The sequence below is a fragment of the Ambystoma mexicanum genome, chromosome 8 (genome assembly GCF_040938575.1).
Source record: "Ambystoma mexicanum isolate Mex_15411 chromosome 8, UKY_AmexF1_1, whole genome shotgun sequence".
Classification (NCBI taxonomy): Eukaryota; Metazoa; Chordata; class Amphibia; order Caudata; family Ambystomatidae; genus Ambystoma; species Ambystoma mexicanum.
The window spans coordinates 269217138-269241191 of NC_090929.1; the positions used below are offsets into that span (position 1 = coordinate 269217138).

Sequence of the window (24054 nt, forward strand, 5' to 3'; positions counted from 1 at the left end):
TCATATTCTTGGTTTTCTTTGGTGGGATAGTACTTAACTCATTGTTAGTGGACTGATCCACTTCCACTGCAGAAGCTGATTGGGCATCCTCCTAATCAATGGTTATGATTTCATGTTGGGTTAGGTTTTTGGGGTTTTCGGCAGAGGTTAAGTTGACTAAATTGGGACACGACATTTCCTTTTTGTGTTTATCATTGTTTGTCCCATGATGAAGAAGTGAACATATCTCTGTTAGAAGATCTGAGTTCATTGTTAATTCGTGCGCCACTGTATCGTAAAGGCGGATAAAAGAATGCAGCACTAATTTTAGTGTTGCAAGTGAGCTCTCACCTATTTCAGACACATCATGAAAAGTCAAATCATTGCTAAGGGATGGTTGTAAATGGCTATCCCTTGCCGCCTGGGTATCCTTAGATTTGCAAGTTTCCACTTCCAATATCTCAGGGACTGCATAAAAGGAATCACATGAGATTTGAAAAGAGCGGAGGAGATGCTGAGTCGATCCTTATAGCTTCAATTGCTTGGATTTCACTTTCCAGGCTGACACAAGCTTCAAATATGGAGACATTCACATCATGCTCCACCTGTGAAAAAACAGATCCAGAAATGACACGGTCAATTGTGTTCATGTTGGTTTCTGAATTCATGGTTCTGTCATGCACTTGACCCTCAGTTTGAATTACCTGGGCATACGTTGCCCGTGACTTTGTGGGAATGAACGCTGGAATTTTCCCTTTCTCGGGGTCGGGGATTTTTTTTGAACGCGTTGTTTTGAATCGAATTGTTATACTCTATAGGCATGTTGACAAGCCTATTGACCGTATTAACACCGACAGACTGTACCCAAATGTAGATATAACTTCAAAGTTATATGATGATTCAAGCTGGACCTCGATGTGACATTGCCTTGGATATGCCCTGCTTTAACATCTGGGTGAATACCAAGCCCAGAACACTACAACTTATACCGATTAATTACACTCTATATATTCTTGCAAGACAGTTTGTATTAGACAGCCACATTTTTCTACACTAGTACGCCATGATCGGTTTCATTATTCAGAGCCGATATAGCTACTGCATTATGACTAGTAGTAGCACAAACAGATTTTATATTTACTTACATTACGGTGACGCGATGGCGCTCTGAAGTCACATGCCCGTGACGCATAACAGGAAGCAGGCATTTTGGAACACTCACGCCCTGCTAGTGAACACAATTGTGACTACGGCAGGTAAGACCCCACGCCATTTGAACTAATCTCTTTCCGGGACACACATTGAAGCAGTCTAATATTCGCCTCAACTCCCTAATTCTTACAGTTTAACTTTGCAGATGGAATAGAATCCAATGCGCCACCTCCCATAGATGCATACCTGATGAGGCGACCTAGACATCCTGATATCGACTTTTCTTCATCTAATTATCATTGCAAAGACCATAGAGGTAAATATTTCGACACTAGTGGCTTATCCACTATTACAGTGCTTTCACTTTCAAAGAACATATTGATCCTTTTCATCTTCACAGACAGCTTCACATATTATACACGAAAACAGAGAGTTAGTCTACTCTAGGAGACCAGGTAATAATCTGGGTTTTTCTTAACAGATTTTTCACACGTCACTGTACGGACATAGAGAGGTGCACTTTAGCCATCTACTGACAGTCACTTTTTGACCATTCTTATCATGCACAGTTTGGAATCTTGGAGAATGTTACGGTCTTTATGACAGGAACGGATTGAATTTTCTTCTCACATTTCAATCAGGTGATTAAAGGGGGCAATTCTCGACTATGAGCGTGCTCGATTTATATTGTTCAAACAGGACAAATGCATACTAAACACGATTTATTAACTTTAATTTTTGTACTTATCATCTAGATATTGCCTAGAAAGTGAAGATGTATTGATTACAAGAAAGACTTGCTGCGTTTAGAAAGGGCTTAGCCCGAAAGACGTCGAGCTCCGAATCTTAATGATGTATTTATCTTCTGTTCATTGAAGCATATATACAAATATAACATTTTAAAATGATGTTTGATATGAGACATTTTCAGAATTTAACCTTATTAAGAATTACCCAATTACAGAACTTTTTTAAATATGGTATACTGTATATCTAGAACTTATCTATTTAACAGTTGACTGTTTCCAGCTAAGAAGGTGTGCAAGGAACGGGAGTGTCCATTACCAAAGGACACTAGATTTGTTCATCTTCCGATAATGACCCAGGAAGGAATGTATCATCTTCAAGTAACCACACCAGTTGGGAAGCACAGTCCGTCGATAAAGACTCTAGCAGGAAGGTACATTCTACAGATGATAACTTCTGCAGGATGCACAATCACAGACAAGGACTTCAGCGGGAAGGTACACTCTACAGACGATATTATCTGCAGGAAGGCACAATCTGGCAATAAGGACTCCAGCAGGAAAGTACACTTTACATATAATGACCTTTGCAGGAAGGCACACTTGCAGATAAGGACTCCAGCAGGAAGGTATACTCTACAGATGACGACCACTGCAGGAAGGCACAATCACAGATAAGGACTATCGCAGGGAGGTACACTCCACAGATGATATCCACTGGAGGAAGGCACAATCTGGTGATAATGACTCCTGCAGGAAGGTACACTCTACATATGATGTCCTCTGCAGCAAGGCAAAATCTGGTGATAAGGACTCCAGCAGGAAAGTACACTCTACAGAATATATCCTCTGCAGCAAGCCAAAGTACAATCTGGGGATAAGGACTCCAGCAGGAAGGTCCACTTTACAGATGATGTCCTCTTCAGGAAAGCACAATCTGGTGATAAGGACTCTCACATGAAGGTACACTCTACAGGTGTTATCCTCTGCAGGAAGGCACAATCAGAGTCGCACCAGAGATAAGGAATCGAGCAGGAAGATACACTTGACAGACGATGACCTCTGCAGGCAGGCACAATCTGGTGATATGGAATCCAGCAGGAAGGCACACTCTACAGATGATGACCTCTGCAGGAAGGCACAATCTGGTCATAAGGACTCCAGCAGGAAGGCACACTCTACAGATGATGTCATCTGCAGCAAAGTATAATCTGGTTATAAGTACTCCAGCAGGAAGATAGACTCTACAAATGATGTGCTCTTCAGGAAGGCACAATCTGGTGATAGGATCGTCAGCAGGAGTGTACACTCTTATTTTATTTTTTATTTATTTCTTATTTATAATGTGCCTATACACAAGTGTTTCGGGGCGCAACAAGACAAGGGGGTGGGGCAACAAGGAAGAAAAACAGTAACGATATTACTAGGCCTTGTGACATTTAGATCATGCAAGTACAGTAACAAGAAGTGCAGGGGACAGGGAATGGGGGAAGTGCAGGTTAGGGCGGAAGGGCCCATGAGAGGGTGAGTGCCAGAGGAAGCTGGGTGACCAAGGAAGCCAGATGGACAGAGCCGGGGAAAAGCAAAGAGCTAAGTAAGGGGCTGGATGGGCTACAAGGGACCAGGCCTCACTAGGCTAGTGCAGGGGAGGGGCCCAATGGGGGCAAATGCAGGATGAAGGGCAGGGTTCAGGGGAGACCAAGTGCAGGGGTAGACTGGACTGGGGGGCAGCTGGTGGCCTGTAGACTCTGAGGGAACCAGTCAACCAGTCTAGGGCAGCCGTGGATATTAGCAGGGGAGGGGTAGGTGGAAGGAAGAAGAGAAAAGAAAGGTCTTGAGAGGCTTCCGGAACTTAAGGAGCTCCAGCTCAATTCTGAGGGGGGCAGGGAGGCCATTCCAGAGGGAGGCACCCGAGGAGGAGAGAGATCTACCCCCCACTCTCTGCTTGGAGAAGCAGCTGATCTGCAGAGAGTTAGAGCTAGAATACCAAAGTGCTCTAGCCGGGAGGTATTTAGGGAGAGAGAGATGGATGTAGTGGGATTCCAGGCCCAAGAAAGCCTTGTGGATGATGCAGATGGTCTTGAACTTGATCAACACTGCAAGCGGGAGCCAGTGAAGAGATGCAGTCCCTGGGCTTGAGGCCAAGGATAAGTCTTGCAGTCCTGTTCTGGATTCGTTGAAGGGGGAAAGGGAAGAGTTGGGCAGATTGAGAAAGAGGCTGTTGCAGTAATCCAGCCTGTAGAGAACCAGAGTTGTTGAGAAATTGAGTTTCTGGGGGAAGGTGAGGAAAGCAAGGATGCCTCTGAGGAGGTACAGATGAAAGTGGACCTTCTTGGCCAGATCTGTGATGTGAGGAGAGAAGGAGAGAGAGGAGTCAAAGATGACACCAAGGTTTTTTGCCTCACAGGAGGGTCAGGGGAGGGAGGCAGTGGAAGGTGCCCAGAGTGTAGGTGGGAAAGAGAGGGCAGGGGTCCCAATAAGAAAGATCTGTCTTACTGGCATTAAGGCAGAGATCATTAGCAGTGCACCATGCCTGAATAGCAGACAGGCAGTCAGGAATGAGAGAGGAAGAGGAGGAGGAAGAAGAAGGTAGCTTGAAGCAGAGCTGCATGTCATCCGCATAACACTGGAAGTTAGGAGAGAAAGTGGAAATCAAGTGGGCTAGAGGGGCCAGGTAGATGTTTAAAAGCTAGGGAGAGAGGATAGACCCCTGAGGGACACCACAGATGGAATGTGAAAAGAGCCCAGTTGAACCTGGGAAGGTCGGTTCGAGAGGAAGGAGATCAACCAGTCCAGAGCCAGATCTGTGATGCCATGGTTGTCATGAAACCAATTTATCAGGGTGGCATGATTGACCATATCAAAGGCAGAAGAAAGGTCTAAAAGCATGAGAACGGATGGAGAGCTGAAATCGAGATTAGAGAGAAAATGTTCATGGGTGTTCAGGAGAGCAGTTTCCATGTCTCTGGCAGCTCTGAAGCCAGATTGGTAGTCGTGGAGACAACCTATAGATTCAGTGTGTTCGATGAGCTGGGAGATGGCCAGCTTCTCCAAGAGTTTTCCCAGGAAGGGGGTGGTGGAAATAAGGCAGTAGTTTGCTGGACAGGAAGAGTCAGCAGAAGGATTTTTGAGGAGAGGGTGCACAAGGGAGTGCTTGAGGAGTGAGGGGAAGGATCCAGTGACAAAGGAGTGATTGCAGAAATTGGCCAAGGCTGCAGCAAGAGAGACAATGTTGTCCTTGATAGTTCTGAAGGAGCAGAGGAGCACCTGTTTGGATGGGATTTTCATAGAACGGAATTGTCTAGAAACCTCATCAGGTGTTATGGGAGAAAAGGAGGGTAGTAGGAGGGGAGATGGGGGCCAAGGGAGGCATGAGAGCAGGTGAGGGAGAAGGATGTGGAGTAGAGGAGTGAGGACAGGATCTCATGGATTTTAGAAATGAAGTGAGAGGACAGAGAAGTGCAGAGGGCTAGGGAAGGCAGGGCAGAAGTGGAGACTGCAGTAGGGTTGTCGAGTTCCTTGCAGATTTTGATAAGTTCTACAGATGATTTTCTCTACAGGAAGGCACAATCTGGTGATAAGGACTCCCGCAGGAAGGTACACTCTACATGCAATATCCTCTACAGGAAGGCACAATCTAGTGATTAGAACTCCAGAAGGAAGGTACACTAAAATATGCTGACCTCTGCAGGAAGGCACAATCTGGTGCTAGTGACTCCCATAGGAAGGTACACTCAACAGGTGGCATCCTCTACAGGAAGGAACAATCTGGTGATAAGAACTCCAGCAGGAAGGTACACTCTACAGGTGATGACCTCTGCAGGTAGGCGCAATCTGAAAATAAAATTGACAAAGCTCATATCAAATGTTCTGTTAAAAAATGCAGAACAATTTTCAACCACTCATTAACAGCTGGAATCTTCCCATCAGCTTACAAAACCTCTCTCATCAAACCACTACTAAAAATAACCCTCTCTCGAGCCCCTCCTCCCCTCCATTTATCGCCCCATCTCTAACAATTGCTTCATAGCCAAACTACTAGATCGTACAGCGTTCTCTCAGCTCAGCCTCTTTGCCCAATTCCACAGCCTTCTTGACCCTGCCCATTCTGGCTTCAAACCCATCCATGGAACTGAATCCTCCTCCATCTCTATCTGGTATGACCTAAAAAGAACAGCAGACTCCGAGGGCTGCACCACACTCATCCTCCTCAACCACGCAGCAGCCTTTGACACGATAAACCACTCCATCCTCACAAACAGATTAATTGATCTAGGCATCAGGGACTCGGCCCTCCGATGGATCTACTCTTTCCTCTGTGACCACTAACAAATTGTCTTTAACCATCCTTTCTCCTCTGCCCCCTGCCCAGTCCCCCACAGAGTCCCAGAGGGAGCCTCACTCTCCCCTCTCCTCTTCAACCTCTACCACATTCATCTGCTCTCACAATCTCACATGTTACAACTATGCTGATGGCACCTAGATCATACTTAAGATTCCCAACTTTCCCTCTGCGCTCCTCCCAGACCTGGCATCCTGCCTCTCTGACATTGACCTCTGGATGATGAACAACCACCTGCTCCTCAACCCCGGAAAAACAAAAATCCTAATCTGTGGCAAAACTGCTCTCCTTCCCCCAACCTATCCCTTGGCTGCCTTCATTAAGACTCACACCCACCAGCATCCCCCTCGGTCAAAAACCTAGGATGCACTTTTAGGTCAGACTTGACCCTCTCCCATCACATCAACACAGTCTCCAGATCATGCATCTTCCACCTCTGCATCCTCAAACGGATGTTTCATGGCCATCATCCTTTCGCACCTAGACTACTCCAACTCCCTCTGCCTAGGCGCAGCCTGCATATCAACTCAGAAAGCTCCCATGGACCCAAAACTCTGCAGCAGGGCTCCTCTTTGCACTCTCCCCAGAGAACACATCTACCCCGCACTCAGGTTACTTCACTAGCTGCATATCAGCCGCCAGGCCTCTTTCAAAGCCATGCGCATTACCCACGGTGCCATCCACATGAACGGCCCGGGAATTCCTCCAAAACAAGCTCACACGCTACCGCCCCTTCGGTCTCCTCAGATCAGGCTCTGCACACCTCCCGTTAGCCCCCTTCAAGTTCTCCAGATTAGAAAGTGCCTGTTTCTCCGTCCTTGCACCCACCTTCTGGAACTCCCTTCCCCTTGCACTCATCTCATTGGGGATCACCTGGCCTTCAGGAAAGCCCTCAAAACCTGGCTGTTCCCTCCCACTTCCTCATTCCTCCTACTTCCTCATTCCCCCACTTCTCCATGCCCCTCCACCTCACCCCCCACACACTATTTTGTTCCAGCAGTCACCCCCCCCACCCCTACTTCCTACTTCGTCTCTCCACCATCCTGTGTAAACAGCCACCTTAAACCCTGCCTGGGGAGACGCCTACCCATACGGAGGATTCAAGAAGGTATTGCGTAACTTGCACATGTTAAGAATCCCGACTGTGGATCGGGTCTTGCACTCATATGGGCTTGAAGGGTGGCTAAAGCATTGCACTTAAAATGCACCTTAGAAAAACATTTGGATCTTCACTCACTTCAGTCAGCACTGTATGCACTGTATGCAACTCTAAAGTAAACGAGGCTGGACCTTGCTGCTGTAAGAAATTGTGAAAGGGCTGCGTTGTAAGCACTAGAAGGAACTAGGGATGGCAATGTATCACTTTAAGATCCCCTCAGAGGGTGAGTATTATTCATTTAGGACTTAGATCGCCTGTGAAATGTAGCACTGCTCGTTGCAGGTAGATTGAATCCAGGATGTAGACTTTGTTGTTTGCACATCTAACCCACTTTCATCCCCACAATTCGCACCTTTGTAACATAGCGGAAGGCACAGGCTCATTCCCACACACCCTGCACTCACAAGTAACACAAAAACTATTGCACAACCCCTCTACCATAAGAATGAAGCTTCCTTTAATCACAAAAATTAGAATTGTAACTTCACACATAATTCTCTGTCTTCTTAAACACAATCCACCCCTGTTTAGTTCATAGCTCAACTCCATTACGCCCATCCACACTCTATTCAGACCTGGGTGACTAACAGGGTCTTGGCCACCCTCACATAACTTTAACGGCTGAAATGCACACAGGCTTAATAGGAGCTCCCAATTCTCCCAAATGTGGACGCTGGTCCCTCCGCGGGCGTTCAACCAACATCACGTTGGGACAATAATTATGGTGAAAGGTGCTAAAAAAAAATGACTAAATGAATGACTGAATGAAACCCTCACCCTATACATTATTAACATTACAACCACTAGGGACCATTTTAAGTCTTTATGTTTTAATGAGTGAACTTTTCCCACAGTATGGCCCCTCTGTGCCTAACCTTATGGAAGTGAACAGATGTTAACAGCTGACAAATTCACAAGGGCTTAAAGGGCATGATTGGATACATGTTCATCAAATGAGTACTGCATCTACAGAAAAGGCACCTCAGAGAGACCAGACTCTCCAAACCTAGAGAATCTTCTGATTCCGACCTCAAGCTGATTGGAGGGATGATTGAGGAAACAAGTGTTCATATTTGGCATGCAGAAACTGTGGGGATTAAAGGTAAACTTACCAGTGAAGCACACGCAAAGCCTTGAACTTGACCCTCAGAGCCAATCACTATCTCAATTGCAAGTTCTATTTAGGAGTCTGGCTACTCCTTGTTGTATGCTGCATGGGGCAGAGGCGAGAGCTTGCAAATATGTTGGCATGCCTAGTGAATTACATTTACGTACTCCAAATATAATGAAAACAGTTACCACTGTGGTTCTGTCTGAAGAGCCAGCATGAGGTAATAGCCGATGAATAAAGTTAAGGTGGAAAAACCTGAAGGATAAAACGGAGCTCCCAAGGTCATCAGAGATACGTTATCAATTATTATTCACAGATTTCTCCGGTTTGAAACCGGTGTTAGGTACACACCCTCTGAATGTTGCCAAATTCCAGTTGCTTAAAGATCTGTCACCTTCCCCAGTACCTGGGCATCAGATCTGAGAGCCTTATTCTAAAATCAACTTGCGTCATCCAGTTCCCTACAACCTCCCTCTGAGGATGCTTGATCTACATTCAATGGCAACACGGTATGCAAGTAATTGGCATGGCAACAAAAGTCAATTTTGATAGAGGCTACAGGGGAAGCAGATAGTGGTCCATTCATATTGAACAGGATTGGGGAGAGGAAGGCCGATATTGCCAAAGCACAAAGGGTAAGGAGTGGACTTGTGGAGTTTGTCATAAGCAGACTCAAGATAGAACTGTGCTTTTGATCCTGCTAGAACGGGTCTAGACAGCTGGTTTCCATAGTTTTCCATCTCCAGATAATGACCTCAGCAGGAAATCATCACTTGTAGGTATGACCCATCAGGAAGGTGCAACGGTTCCAGTGAAAGTACCCCTCATATGGCTGCCTGTGATGGGAGTCATGCCCCAAACATGTTCCCTTAAAGAAGGTTATGAATCTGGGCCTTAAGATTTAGAGTCTTCCTCCACTTAGTTCCCCAGTTAAATGCTATGTGTTGCCCTTGTTTACAACCTACCAATTCCCAGGATTCTACCACTCGGCTTGCACATATATCAAATCTGTGCGGTCACATCAGTGATTAGTTCCAGATTACATTATGGCAGTTCTTTTTATCTGTAATGCCCGGCCTATCTTGTCAATTGGTGGCTTAAGGCGGCTAATAATGCCAGGACACAGTTCTCAAATAGCAGTACTAGAATGAGCCATATCAAAATGGGACTTTGGCTAACAGTACAGTAGCAAATTAAATTCAGGGTCATTTGTACGGCCTATGGACCCTCATTCCTTCATTTAAATTGCACAGGTACACCCTTTTACGCTCTTTGCACATTGCCTCTGCATCTCTGTTGCAAGTTGCTACTTTTAGAAGGTAAGTGTTGGGTTGATCAGCTTTCTCACCACATTATTGGAATGATATACCTATTATAGTGCTTTATGCTAAATTATCTTGCCTTCACAAGAGTATTAATTTCCTGGCTATAGTCTCCTGTCCCCTCGCAGGCCCTTTGCACGGCCCTGGCTTCCCACTTCATCTCTTAAACTGAGGACATCCTGCCCTCACTCGCCTCCTCTCCGCTCCCTCCCTCCCTCTACTTCCTGCTCTTTCTCTGGCCCTTCTGAAGCCACCTCTCCTCCCTCCTTCTCTGCCTTTCCCCTGTTCTCCACAGACAAAGTTTCTAGACAAGTCCAATCTATGAAAGTCTCGTCAAAACAGGTTCACCCCTGTTCCTCCAAAACCATCAAGGACCACATTGACTCCCTGGCTCCTGCCCTGGCTGACTTCTGCAACCACGCCTTCTCCACTGGAGTCTTCCCATCCCCCCTGAAGCACTCCCTTTTGCACCCTCTTCTTGAGAAACCCTCAGCCGACCCCTCCTGCCCGACTATCGCCCAATCTCCATCATCCCCTTTCTGGGTAAGCTCCTGGAGAAACTGGCTATCTCCCAGCTTGACCTCCACACTGAATCTGTTGGTTGTCTTCATGACCATCGGTCTGGCTTCAGAGCTGCCAGAAGCACGGAAACTGCTCTCCTGAACATCCGTGAAGACCTGCTATCCAACCTTGACTCTAACATCCTCTGTGTCCTCATCCTGCTTGATCTCTCTTCTGCCTTTGACACTGTCAATCATGCCATCCTGCTCAATCGTCTCTGTCATAACCTTGGTATAACTGGTCAGGCCCTGGCGTGGCTGACTTCTTTTCTCTCTGACCGACCCTCCCAGGTTAACTTGGGTCTTTCCTCTCCACTATCTTTTTCTCTACCTGTGGTGTCCCCTAGGGGTCTAACCTCTCTCCCTGGCTGTTCAACCAATACCTGGTACTCCTTGCCCACCGCATTGCCACTCTGTGCCCCAATTGTCAGAGCTATGCGGATGACACACGGCTCATTTTCAGGCTACCCTCTGCCACCTCTTCTTCCCTCATCTCTGACTGTCTGTCTGCTATCCAGGAGTGGTGTGCCACCAATGACATCTGCCTTAATGTCAGTAAGACTGAAATTCTCCTCATCGGGACACCTGCTCCCACCTTTCCTGTCACTCTCTTGGCCATCTGCCTGCTCCCACCTGCCAGGCAAAAAAACTTGGGGTCATCTTCGACTCCTCACTCTCCTTCTCTCCTCACATTTCTGATGTCTCTAAGAAGTGTCACTACCAGCTGCACCTCCTCAAAGGTATTCTTCCTTTCCTCTCCTTCCCCCAGAAGCTCATCGTCTCCAGGGCGCTGGTTCCCTCTAGGCTTGACTATGGCAACAGCCTCTTTCTAAATCTGCCTGCTTCTACTCTCCGCCCTCTGCAACTCATCCAGAACAGGACTGCAAGACTTGTCCTTGGCCTCAAGCCCAAGGATCATACCTCTCCAGGACTGAAATCTCTTCACTGGCTCCCAGTGGCTGTGAGGATTCAGTTCAAAACCCTCTTCATTGTCCACAAGGCCTTATGTGGCACGGGGCCTCAATACCTTGAACTATCTCTTCCTAAATATCTTCCTTCTCGTGCTCTTCGCTCAGCCACCTCCAACTCCCTGAGGGTAGGTCGCTTCTCCAAGCAACAAGTTGGTGGTAGATCTCTTTCCTCAGCTGGGGCCTCCCTCTGGAACAGCCTCCCTGCCCCCCTTAAACTTGAGGAGAACCATCTTCGGTTCCGGAAGCACCTTAAAACCTTTCTCTTTGCTTCTGCTTTCTCTCCGACCTCTCCCCTGCTGATGTCCTGGCTGATACTGAGACTGAACTGGTTACCTGGCCACCCACCTGATCTCGGGCCAAGCCCTGCCTGTTGCACGCCTGCACTGCCTCCCTGGTAACCCCTGCACATGGGGACTGTTTTCTGTATCCCTACAGTCTCCCCTCCAGCACTTAGGTCTGCACTCACCCTGCACTTGTCACCAGCTGGCCGTTCCTTATTTATCTAGTTATTTATTATCCCATGTACTGCACTTTCTCCTCACCCTCCCCCCCGCACTTTCCTTTTCCACCTTCCCCTGCACTTGCGCAATCTGAATGACACCTGGCCTAGTAAGATCGTTGTCTGTCTTCCATAAGTTTCCCCTCCGTTGCCTCGTAACTTTTGTATAGGCGCGATATAAATGCCATATCATATCATACATAAGGTTGCTGCCTTACACAAGTACTGGTCCTAGCCTTCGGTCAGTACCAAGATACCCTCGGGGAAATGTGTGCTCTAGAAAAGCAGACAACATAAGAGATTTTAAGAGAGCATGAAGTACAGGTCATGGTCTCACTTGCCAGACAAATGTTTTAGATCATTTTTCATTGCATAATGTGACGGGGCGGCCTGCCACAAATACCCACGCCAAAAAGTCCAAGGGTGTTTATTTAAAAACATAATAGCTAGAATGGCTACTTCTCTTCTTGATTCTTTGAGGCACTGGGGATGATTGGCACTAGCGCCATCCCTTTTCTCTCTCAACTTCCCCAGGACTGGGCCCCACCTCCCAGTTGTCCCCATTGGGCTGTTAGTCACTACAGATCGGTAACACCTAATTGTCTTTCTTCTTCTCTACACTTTAGGTGTTTACCCTAAAACAATGGCTTCCTGGCTCCCTAGGTAACATCTATCTTTCCCTCTCCTGTTGTTGGTTATTCTCCAGGGATAGGGAATGGTGCCTTCTTTCACCCAGTGTCACGCACACTCCTTTCACAACCTCTCACACTTGACCCTCTCCTGTACTGATGCCTTAATCTATTCTCCTCCCACCACGTTACTGTCCCACCAATCTCTCACTCCACCCTTCCACCTCAACCTTTTGATCTTGCCTCCTTTCCCAGTCCCATTCTTTACTACTGTTTGTACTTCCCAACTATCCCTCTACCTTGGTTCTTCCCCTCCTCCCTCTCACTCTACTTCCCCACCTCTTGCTTTTGCCCTCATTTATAATTTCTACCTCCTTTAATGCCAATATGCCCTCCTTCTCTCCCACTCACTGTCACTCTTCCTGAATACTGTTCATGTTTCCCTACTACCACTACCTTTCAACTACCTTTACTGCTCCTAGACGCTCAGGGATCTGATGCCCTGCACATCGCTCTCATTGTTACAGAACCTGGGCATTTTGTGTCCCCTCTACTAGCCCTTGTTCGACCCTCAGCGACTCCCAGGGATATGATGCCCTGCTCACCCTTCTAATACTAACTCCCCCCTACCACTAATGTCCTTCACTCACTACTCCCACTACCTACTGCCTTTACTCCCAACTACTACTGCAACCTCTTCTTCTACCACTATCCCTCTCCGCCACTCCTCCTACTCTACCTCTGATACTCACACTCGTCTCTCTATCACACAAACCCTCCACAGATCTCCTCCTTAACAATAGCCTCTTCACACCAGTCGCTCTCGCCTCCTCTGTTATATTGAACCTCCTACTCCGTCACCTGTCCTCACCCAACTAACCCATACCTACACACTGAAACAAACATCCTTACATACCCCGCCCCCTCCCAGTATTGGCCTCTCACCCTGTCCAATCACATACCTAGCTCAAGGGGGTGTGTTTAGGGAGGCTTCAAAAAGGGCATGTAAGCCTCGCCCCATTTCCTGGCACATCTCTGGCAAGATGAGTGGAGGAGTTCCTGAGGAACTGGAGTCCCTGTTCCATAAGGCCTTCTAATGGGCCTTTTCAATCTTAATATCTCTTTTGAGCTGGTGGGAGCCTCATTAACAAGGCCTCTTTGGTAACATGTCTTTATAACGCCAAGAAAAATAGGGACAAACTTTTTCAGTGACTCTAAAATAACAGAAAAACAATTCGAATTTCTTTCTCTTTTTTATTTAGGGGGGTCCCCCCTAAGCCCACTGTTTTCCCTGGTTTACTAACCCCCCCCTCCGACTTTGCTACACCGCTTTGTCAGGTGGCCAGTGTTAGGCTGCCAGCTGTGTGCTGCAACAAAGTGCTAACTGCTGCTGCATGGTGGGGTCCCTTTGCTCCCTCCCACTGCGAATGTCCCCCGTCAGTGTTCATCATCATAGGATCATAGGTAAGGTGGGGATGGTAGAGGCTCTGTACACACTTGCACAATCACGAGGGAATGTTTGGGGAGGTCTCCCTCCCTTCCCTGACACCGCTAAGCAAGCGGGGTGGGGGGAAGTCGAGCCACTTTTCCCCCCAAATGCACCTTGGAAAATTAATGCTAAACTGGCACGCAATCGTTCCTGTCCAGGTCCCCCCTGGCCGGCCCGTATGATAACTTGACTCTGTACCCTCTCCCTGCAACATTCGGACAAGAGTAGGACATGGAGCTGTGTGCTCCTGCTTTGCATTTGGCTCTGCCCCTTATAGGGCCATTGGTGCATTCAACAGCCTGGAATGTGACACAGAGCGTGCTCCTGCTATGCCCCTCATTGTGCATAGAGGGTGCAGAGCAGGAGCATACAGCAATACTGCTGTCCCGGACAAGATGCCCAAAAATGATTTCACACCACCATAAGAAAGGGCTAGACTGGCTGCCCCAGACCCTGCTGAAGATGTGTGGGGCACATTTCAACATGATGTTTGGGCGCCCCCTGGTTAGAGCGAAAACAGCCTGAGGCACCCGTGGAGTGTATACATTTCAATGGCGACAAAGATAAGGTTAATAGCTGCAGACTATCACAAAACAGCCAGCAGGGAGGTTAAGCACTAAATGCCCACTGCAAAGCCCTAAACCCTTCTTTTTCAGCAAGTGGCTGATGTGGAGGAACGAGTTTTAGAAGGCAAGCCAGTGCTACCACTTCTGTATATCCTGTGGGAAAAGATAATGCAGCGTGTAATGCGAGCGCTGCAAAGTGCACATTTAAAACCCCAGAAGCAAAATAGAGACAATAATATATTGCTGTGTTACAAGACTGTTGACTGGAAAATGGGGGAAGTTGCTGGGGCCGTCTGACGCTCGAGGCCCCTTTCAGTTAAAAAGGTTGAAAGACCATAACCCCGCCCTTGGGCTGTCCCCAAATGCAGTCGAGCCAAGTAATGACACAAATCATCCTTCGTTTTAAACCAAGTATGCTATGTGTTATTTACTTGGCAAGACTGGCATTTGGGGGCAGCTAGTCTAGCCCTTTCTTACTGTTGCATGACTTTTTTTATGGGCATGTATGATAAACCACCGGTTTATCATACATGCCCATAAACAAAAACGTCACCACACAGTGCTGCTGTGTGTCCCTCCAGTTCCAGCCCTGGGTGAATTCAATAGAAATTATCTGACTTCTTTCTGAAGTCGGACTAGTGAATGCACTCAGGACTGGAGCTGGGGAGGGTCGGGTCGGGGCACGGTCTGGTGTTCGTGCCCCACATTGCTCCAGGCTGCAGCAGTGGCTCAGAGTGGGGTGGGACATGGACACCTGGTGTGGTGTGCTCGTGCTCAGCACCGTCCTTGTTCTGACAGCGGGACACCTCTCGTTCGGCACCCTCATTGTCGGGACATTTGGGCTGGCGGCTGGGCACAATGACACCCTGATGAACGAGAAAGGTGTCCCGCTGCCAGGAGGACAATGAGTCCAGCTACTTAAAGAGCCACTGTTGGGGCCCCCTGCTCCCAGCTTGATAGGCCACTACTGTTCATCCAGTGATCCAGTGTCATTTACCTCGATACCTGATGGAAAAGCTAGTTTTATATGTCTGAAGTAGTGCTCTTTAGGCCCAAAAGACTGTGTACAAGCGTGTATGCTGCCTTTTGCCCTGCACTTTTGCACTCTGCTGTGGGAATTGAGCACATTCTGCTTGGCATGCGAGCATGTCTGGCAGCGTTTACTTGTAATTGTGAACATTGCTTACCATGCACGCATAATAAGCAGCATTCACAATTACATGTAAATGCTGCCCATTTACAATGGATTTGTATGGGGGTCTGCCTGCTTTATGCTAGTGCATAAAGCCGGTGGATGTCCAGCCTTTGCACCAGCATGAGAATCCATGCAAGAGCAAATACTGGAGCATTTGTATGGCAGGGAGGAAGGAAGGTGGTGAAAACACAATCTGCCCCTCCTCTCTACCATACAAATGAGTGAAAATGGGACGTGAGGTTAATGGAAGGCTTTAAAGCCTTACTCAAGGTTTTTACGCCTTCCATTAATGTCACACCCCTATGGAACATGAGCTTGCTACTGTATACAATGGACTTCGGTTGATGTAGTCACGTTTAATTTAAGCTAATGCTGTCCCTACCTCTGTGTTGTGTTTCAGGGTTTGCCAATGTTCTGAAAATCATAAAGAAAGAAAGCAGCCGAGAGGAACTGCTGGGGGTGCTGCGGCAATACGGCTCTCATTACATCTCAGAAGCACTCTATGGTTCGGAGCTGACCTGTACCATTAGCTTCCCCAGCAAACAGGTGCAGCAACAGCTATGGCTTCAATACCAGAAAGGTGAGATGCCATGCCCCTGACAAGGGTCTGGGGGTTTTAGGAGCATGCCAAGAACTGTGCCCTTTGGGTCAGAACCAGGTGGGTGCTGTAAATAATCATACCGGAACTCGACTCCTGTAATGTGTCATTACTGTAAGATTAATCCGTAGGTTGCATCAATGCAGAACGATGGATGTTATTAAGCCTTCTATGATGTGTTTGCTTCACCAGAACTGACAACAATTTTATGAATGCCTGTTCCAGAATGTAAAGTGTCTTTCTTCGTCCCTAGGTCTATTTAGAACCAGGTAGCCTATCCAATTGAGGAAAAGGTTTACTGATTAAAAGCTCTAACCCTTATGCTAGTCCACTCACTACAACCAAGAACAATGTGCCAACTAAATCATTGCTTATGATCATTCACATTCTGAATGCAAAATTGGAATATGGTATCCACATTTCAAGCACCCAAATCCAGTGAGGGATACAACGTGTCATCCTGTGTGGGAGGCAATGCAGCCCACCATAGATCACAAAGAAGTCCGGGGGTGCAAGCTAGGACCAGGGAAGCAGTAACGGTTAAGGTCCAAAAGACCACATACCAGTCCAGCATGGGTTCAGGGAGAAGGCGTGCACAGAAGAAATGTAGCAGGCCACTTGGTGACAGGAATCCAGAAGAGTAGCAAGTACCCTGAAGAGCCCAGTGGAGCACAGGAAACATGCAGGACCTGGGTGCCATTTATACTAATACATGCAATTCAATAAACTGTCATCTGAGCACGAGGAGGCTGAAATACCTATGGGGCCAAAGAAAGGAAAAGGATCACAGGTCAGTAATGTAGAGTACAGCAAGCAAGGGAGAGATCTGGGTATGGGCACGAAACAGGACCCGAGCAGGCTTGGTACATAGAATTCGAGGGGGTGCAGGATCACAGACTGCAAGAGCGTTCTGTGCAGAGAACTTGAGAGACTGATGAGAGCACATAGCACAAGAGAGAGCTATAAAGCACTGTGAGACCGACAGTCATGGCCATTGTGTCACCAGTGAGCATCCTGAGCCAACCTAAGATTCTAAAGCGCAAAGGGCACTAGACAAGCACTAGGATCTTAGGTTCACACGAGCACTGAGCAAAGGAGGCTGAGGAGAAATATAAAAGGCACAACTAATGCTGTGGAAGAAGTGAAGACAGAAAGCCCGGGGGGGGGGGGGGCTGGGAAATTCATAGTAACACAGTAAATCCAAGGACATTTTAAAGTACTGTGCGGAGAGTCATGGCAGTGCCATGCATCCAGAGTGAGCAGCAGAGACACCAGAACAAGCCACGACAACAGAGAGCCCCGAAGAAATCCAGATGTGAAAATAACCAAGGGCAGATCCAGGAATGCCAAGGACAGCAGAGAGGTCTAGGTGAGCAGAGAGAAAACTATGATATGCGTATGCACAGTTTGCAAGAACTCCAGCTGTGCATGTAAGATACAGGAGAGTTTAGGGCCCCACAAACCCTTAAGGCTGATGCAGAGCACAAACAGAAGATCTTGGAGACCATCGAGTTCAAGAGAGCCGTAGGCACCTGAAGCCAAGAAGTCATCTAGACACAAGAAGAGATGCAAGGTGTGCAGACTTTTAAAATGGATCCCTCGTGACACAGAGAGCCCAAAAGACTGTTAAAAAGGAGTGAAGTGCACAGAACAGACACAAGATCCCGGTACACTCAGGGTCCAGATGAGTGCCAGGGAGCATTCTATGCAGTGCACGCTTGGACTGGGAGAGATGTACGAGCCTGGCTGAATTAAGAGAGATCATTTGATCTAGAGGGCGATTCAGGTAGGCACCACACAGGCATCGAACCTGGAAAATCCCTGGATGCCTTCACCTGGCAAAGGCTGTAGGATGTATCAGGAGGAGACTATACACTATTTTACGTAAGCGTTTTGCTGGAAAAAACAGCATATCCCTTAGCCATCTTCTTCTGGCCCTTGATTGCGCAGTATCCTCCTTCGTATTGCGGTAGAGTTTTCTCATTCTCTTTCAGTGAAGTGTACCATACAGTACTATTGTACTTTATATCCGCTCCCAGACGATTATGTGTGATCAAGTGCGGTGACATAATAGACCCATCTGAAGCTTGCGCCCATTTTATAGCTGTAACAATCACGTTATTTAAGGGAAGTGCATTAAATCAATAGCAGACTCCTTCTGCTACCTTATAAATAAGGAGACACCTCATTAAACCAGGCAATAAACTTCAGCACTTTCAAGTCCTACAATTACGTTCTGTTTTTTAAAAGCTCAGTTTTCAGGCTGCCAATTCGCTCCTGTGCCGGCGCGCTCCGAAGCATCGAATTCTGTCTCCAGTGTGGCCACCTAGATTGGAATTCTGTGGGCAAGAGAGACTGCCGGCACGCCTCTCGACTGGGAGCAAGTTCCCTGCACACGAACTAGGATATGGGGTACAACGCCCAATGAAGGCACGTAATAAAGGTATGTAGTAGTTGATGGGGAGCCTCTTCATGTCAGCAGTGCTGCCAGCCAGAAGAAGCAGACTGCACCCCAGTTCTTCCACTGCAACAATTATTAGCTTTCCCTAATAGGAAATTGTCAACCAAGGAGCCCCCAATGACATAATAGACAATGGTCCTCATTACAACACCAGCGCTAAACCATGGCGCTATTAGCACCATGGTTGGTGCTGGTGTTGTAACGGGTCCACCATGGTTCAGTGGGGAATTACCACCACATTCCAAGGTTGGCGGGGTGGTAATTCCCCATTGAACCATGGCCGTTCCCCATTCCCATTTTCGCCCCATAGGGCTCTATGGGAATGGGGAAGGCGCTAAGTACGGTACCGCAAATTGCGGTACCGTACTTAGCACCAAGGTCGCTTGGTGCTAAGTCCCCACCAAGGTTGCGATGGCCCGGTAATTCCTCATTCGAGGAACCCGTGCCCGGATTGCGGTATGGAGGCAATCATGCCACTCCAACATTCTAATGAGGCCCTATGTATAGTTACACAAACATGCTTCCAATTGTAGCGGAAAGTTAGATGACGTTAAGAGGGGGCTAGTGAGAAACCAGCCAGTAATTGCATAAGCTTGGAATAGAACAGAAGGCCAACTTCGGCAACTGAGATTTCTTGCTTTAGGATTTTCTGTCTTCGCTCCTCGAAGACCAACTACCCACTCAAACGGTAACTTAGCCGCTAAGTAGGGGTGCAATCCAGCTGAAGTAAAATGCCAACTATCAAGGGGAACCCAACAGAGGTATACCGAACTGGCAGAACATGGTCAGGTTCCTTGCACGAGTGTCCAGTTTAGCTGCACCATTGAAAGCCTGATTGTAGGGGTCTAAGAGCTGACGTAGGGACAATTTCTTATAAAGCATTGCCCACATCCATATATGGTAGAACAAGTTCCTGGACAGTGGGTCTAAACAAAGAGTCCAGAAGGAAGGGCTAAATTCGGTGGAGCAAGGCAGTTTGACAGTGTTCTAATAGCAACATCCTTTTTTGAACAATGAGATTGTAATGTCAGACTGCAATGGGGTAGGCGTTATGGCACTTGGTCCCAAAGATGATAGCCATGATCAGTCTTGGCTGGAGGATTTCCTACGACTAAAAAGGAGAAGGTACAGATCGGCATTTTTAATTTTAGGTAGATGTGGCCACCCAGGCCTCAATCAATTGGGAAAGAACCAAAAGCCATGGAGGTCACTAGAAGACAAAGCAGCATGTTGTTTGTATACTGATGGATAGAGATGCAGCTGCCAATAACAAGATCTCCCAGCAGCTCCATGTATAGATTGAAAATCCTTGGAGACTGTTGGGTCCTGTGGAGGATCAGAAGGACGCAGACAGTGAGAGGTAGTTTTCACCATATAGTTTATGTAAAAGAAAAAGGAAGCCTGATGTTCCGTATTGCTATTGAGCGCACCCTGCCTACTTTACTAACTAAGGTGCGCGTCAGTCAAAGTAATGTCAAAAAGAACTCAGTCCACTGTGTGAGAAACCAGAAGGTGTCTCACCCTCTAGTCCCCCGGGATCTGTCATCCAGGTGGCTAGGAGACAGTCATCGCTTTGGATCCAGTTCTGGGGGTGGACCAGTGTGGGAGGATCACCTGGCTGAGGGGTCTTCGTGGAGTGTGAGAGGGACACCAGATGGTGAGGCGGTATCCTCTTCCCTCTAACACCTTTTCCCCATCCTACCAAGTAGGATACGTAGGAACATTACCCCCGCCCCACTTTTACAACACAAACACTTTCTCATGGACAATCCGCTATGAGAGAAAATAGACTAACACCCGAGCCATATACCTGACGTGCCACAATACAATGGTCAGGCAATTACTGATCATCACACACACCTAACTTCCATTACACTACCGCACACGGATAAAAGGCGAAGCACGAGAGCACACTCTGAGCGAGGCAGAACACACAAGGAAACAGCAGTTCCAAGATGGCAGTTTAACAGGAGAGGAAAGACGACAAGACAGAAGGTGATCGCAAGGAGGGAAATTCCCTTGACCTTTTCGACAAGGAACCGTAAATTTCCAGAGGCCTCGAAGATAGACAGTGTAAGACCAGGAAACCAGACTGAAGAATCCTGCATTGTGTGTGGGAGATATCCGGGGCCCTCCCGTGTCAGTAATCCAGGCAGGGAGAATCACAAGTCTAGTGGTACCGTCCTTGGCTCCAAGTTCAAAGCAGCAAATCAACACAGCCAGTGAGTTTGGGAGACTGATGGGAGACCGGACTGTGCTGAAGCCAAGGTTGCAAGCAGCAACATTGTATCGCGAACACTGGAACAAACATTGTTAAAACGTGTCTCATAAGAAACGCAAGTGAAGTTGAACTGCTGATGAATGATTGAACTTTGAAACTAAGATACAATACCTTTGACAGAGTTGTCCAGCACTGCGTGGGTGCTCAATCGAAAGTCTCTGTAAGGTATCCAGGTGAGAATTGGCTAAGTGAAAGTAAGACAGAGAGCACATCAAGAAAGAGAGAGTAATTGTGAATCAAAGTGATCCTGCGGCGGGTTGAGCATAATCCCACGCACTATCGAAAGTCTTCGATTTCTGAAGTAAAGAAAGTTTGGAAAAATTAGAGCAACTTGGTCAGAGATCGGCAGAGGAAGATCAATTGAAAGCTTGGTGTTAAAGCGGGTCTGAGCCCGGCAGAGGGGAATCCGGGGTAAACAGTGAATCACCTGAGAAGGTTTTGTGTGCTAAAGGGGTCTGAGCCCGGCAGAGGGGGGCACGGGATGAATCGAAAATCACCCAAGAAGTCATACATGAGAATCCTGAGAAGAAAGGAACTTTTAAATATTTGTTTTTCACATCAGGCCCTCTGAATTAAGATACTTTGAATGGCAAAGAGACTTTGACATAGAAGGCCCTGATACTGAGATTTGAACTGTATCCTCGTGTTAGAGAAGCCAGAGACTGTGCTAAGCTCGAGTGCGCCGCCTTGTTCCGTGCCAAAAAATGTGGGGAAGGGAGGCCAATGGCCTGAATATCCTGACATATAATTTCTTGAACACTTCTTTTGCATAACATTGTTTCCCACACTATTTGTATTTAGAAGTAAGGATTGGCACTAGGTTTATTAGCATAGGCCCTACTACTTTGACAAGACATCACTGGGACTGCGTTTTTATTATTTTGATGGTCGTAATTTGCTCCCATCTTTAGATTTAGATAGGCGTTTTTAAAACCCAAATGAAGTTCAATAAACACCCTTGAACTGTGGTCACTTGTCTTACTGTTTGGTACCATGCCTTCCATGTAGCTGTCCACATCTAACCTAACTGACCCTATCACTGTTATAACTAAGGTCAGGATAATGACTCCCTTTTCCTGATAGCAGTGTTTTATCAAAGGTGTTTTTCTTCATTATGGAGTTCCCCTCAATAGATCATATGTAGATAGTCTCTTGTAATCCTCTGGTTCTGCAGTTCTGTAGTTTCTCTTTCCTCTTTCTTAGCGTTTATGTTGGTTCTGTTCAAGTTTGTTCTCTCTCTCTCTCTTATAGGGCTCCAGACCCTCCTGTAGTTTGCTCTCCTCTCAGGATTAAGGGGTATTCAATTCCCAATTGTAGTTCCTCTCTTCCCAATATACTCTTTCATGTATAGAACTTGTCCTTGTGACCTCATGGGTCCTTATTCCTCAAATGTCTCTTTTTGGTATTTTCTCCTCCTTATTTTCAGGATATGGATTGACCTTCCCCTTTTCCCAGATTAAGATTCCAGTTATATCTTTCTCCCCCTCTGTGGATTTCTTATTTCTCTTTATCTCATCAACACATTTCTGATTAATCAGCTTAATTTCAGTTTGTTTCCCATTAGTACCGGAATAAGTTTCAATCAACGTATAAGGAGTCCCTTTTGCCTTTTCGGTACTTGCGTTCCCCGTATTACCTTCTATAACCAGGAGTAACATTGTTGGTACCGGTGGGGCCCTGTATTCTCGCTCCGCTCCTTGTTTGACCCGTGGCTGACTCAGCACAGCGTCTGTTTCACGTGTGTCCAGTTCTTGCACTACATGTGTTGCCAGTGCCGGGAATCGGATCAAGGGTGACTTTCTCCCTCGACTGGTTTCAGCGTTGTTGTACGGGCAAGTTGCCCACCACAATTGCTGAGTGGTCACACGACCACCAGACTCTGTTCTCCTTCTACCTAGGAGTTCCTCCTTGCTCAGACGCTGGTCTCCTAGCCATTCTTCCTCCGCGTTGGAGCGGCTCTAGATTATGTGGGCTTTGCATACTCCAATCACTCTGTCTTCTTCCATTCTGTTACATACAGGGGCTTTCCCTGTGTCTCTCGACTCTCTGCTTTCTCACGCCGTTTCTCTAGCATTGTCAAGGGTTTTGACCCACGTTGAATCAATAGACTGGGTAGATGTGGGGATGAGCTGTCGCCGCCCATTATTCAATCCCAGAACAAACTAAATCAATAGACTGGGTGGATGTGGGGATGAGCTATCGCCGCCCACATTCACGCCAGAATAGGAGAACTGCGCAGTTGGCACGAGACCACTGCAAAGATACAACCTTCTTGTGGGGGGTTCCACATCACCACTCTACTGTAAGGATGCCATCAAAACAATGTTAAGCAAGGGTCCTATACTATCAAGCAAAAGACCACTCTATTGAAATGCAGTAAATCAAGACAACTCAAAAATGGATGCAGTACCGACAAATTCCCCAAGGTGGCGCTAGCGGTCTAAACTCTGACAGGGAAACTGTATTTAGGAGTTGCAAGAGGGGCAGGGACTTCAAAGCTTGTTGGTTAATTGAAAATCTTAGCCACCTGCTGTTCCCAGAGGCCAAGAGGCTGAGAACTCTTAACACCTCAGAGATTCCCACATCAGGAGGCAGGATATCACATGACCCTGTTGATTGATTGAGGAGAGACTTCCAGGCAGCCTGCTGGAGCTCACACAAAAGGCTCTTTCTGTTGAATGGGGTATGTTAATTTTGAGTGTTTCCTGTCAACAGCCCTCTGCCAGCAAGGAGAGACATGTGATCACTGACCCACCCAGACTTCTGGAGGCGGACCCAAACACTTGGGGAGTTGAATTGCAACAAATATATATTTTATAGAAATAGTGATAACTTATTGTAACCAAATGACAGGAATGTACAACTTTGAGAGTCTTAGTTTTAAAAATGCCCTCACGATTTGAGTCCAAACTCCACTTTGTACCATGTTCTGGGGCACAACCCCGCTAATTATGAATATTGTAGACAATGTGTTTAAGCTAGAGACATGGAAAA

At 47.1% G+C, this 24054-nt stretch overlaps 1 protein-coding gene across 3 annotated transcripts in view; it reads left to right on the plus strand.

The window, feature by feature from the left end:
• Positions 1 to 24054, plus strand: part of ASTN2 (astrotactin 2) — a 3972579-nt gene that overhangs the window by 2920969 nt on the left and 1027556 nt on the right. For all 3 annotated transcript variants that reach the window (XM_069609664.1, XM_069609663.1, XM_069609665.1), the window contains one exon: positions 16121 to 16300. In XM_069609664.1, coding sequence (XP_069465765.1) covers positions 16121 to 16300 — 180 coding nt within the window. The remainder of the gene's footprint in view (positions 1 to 16120; positions 16301 to 24054) is intronic.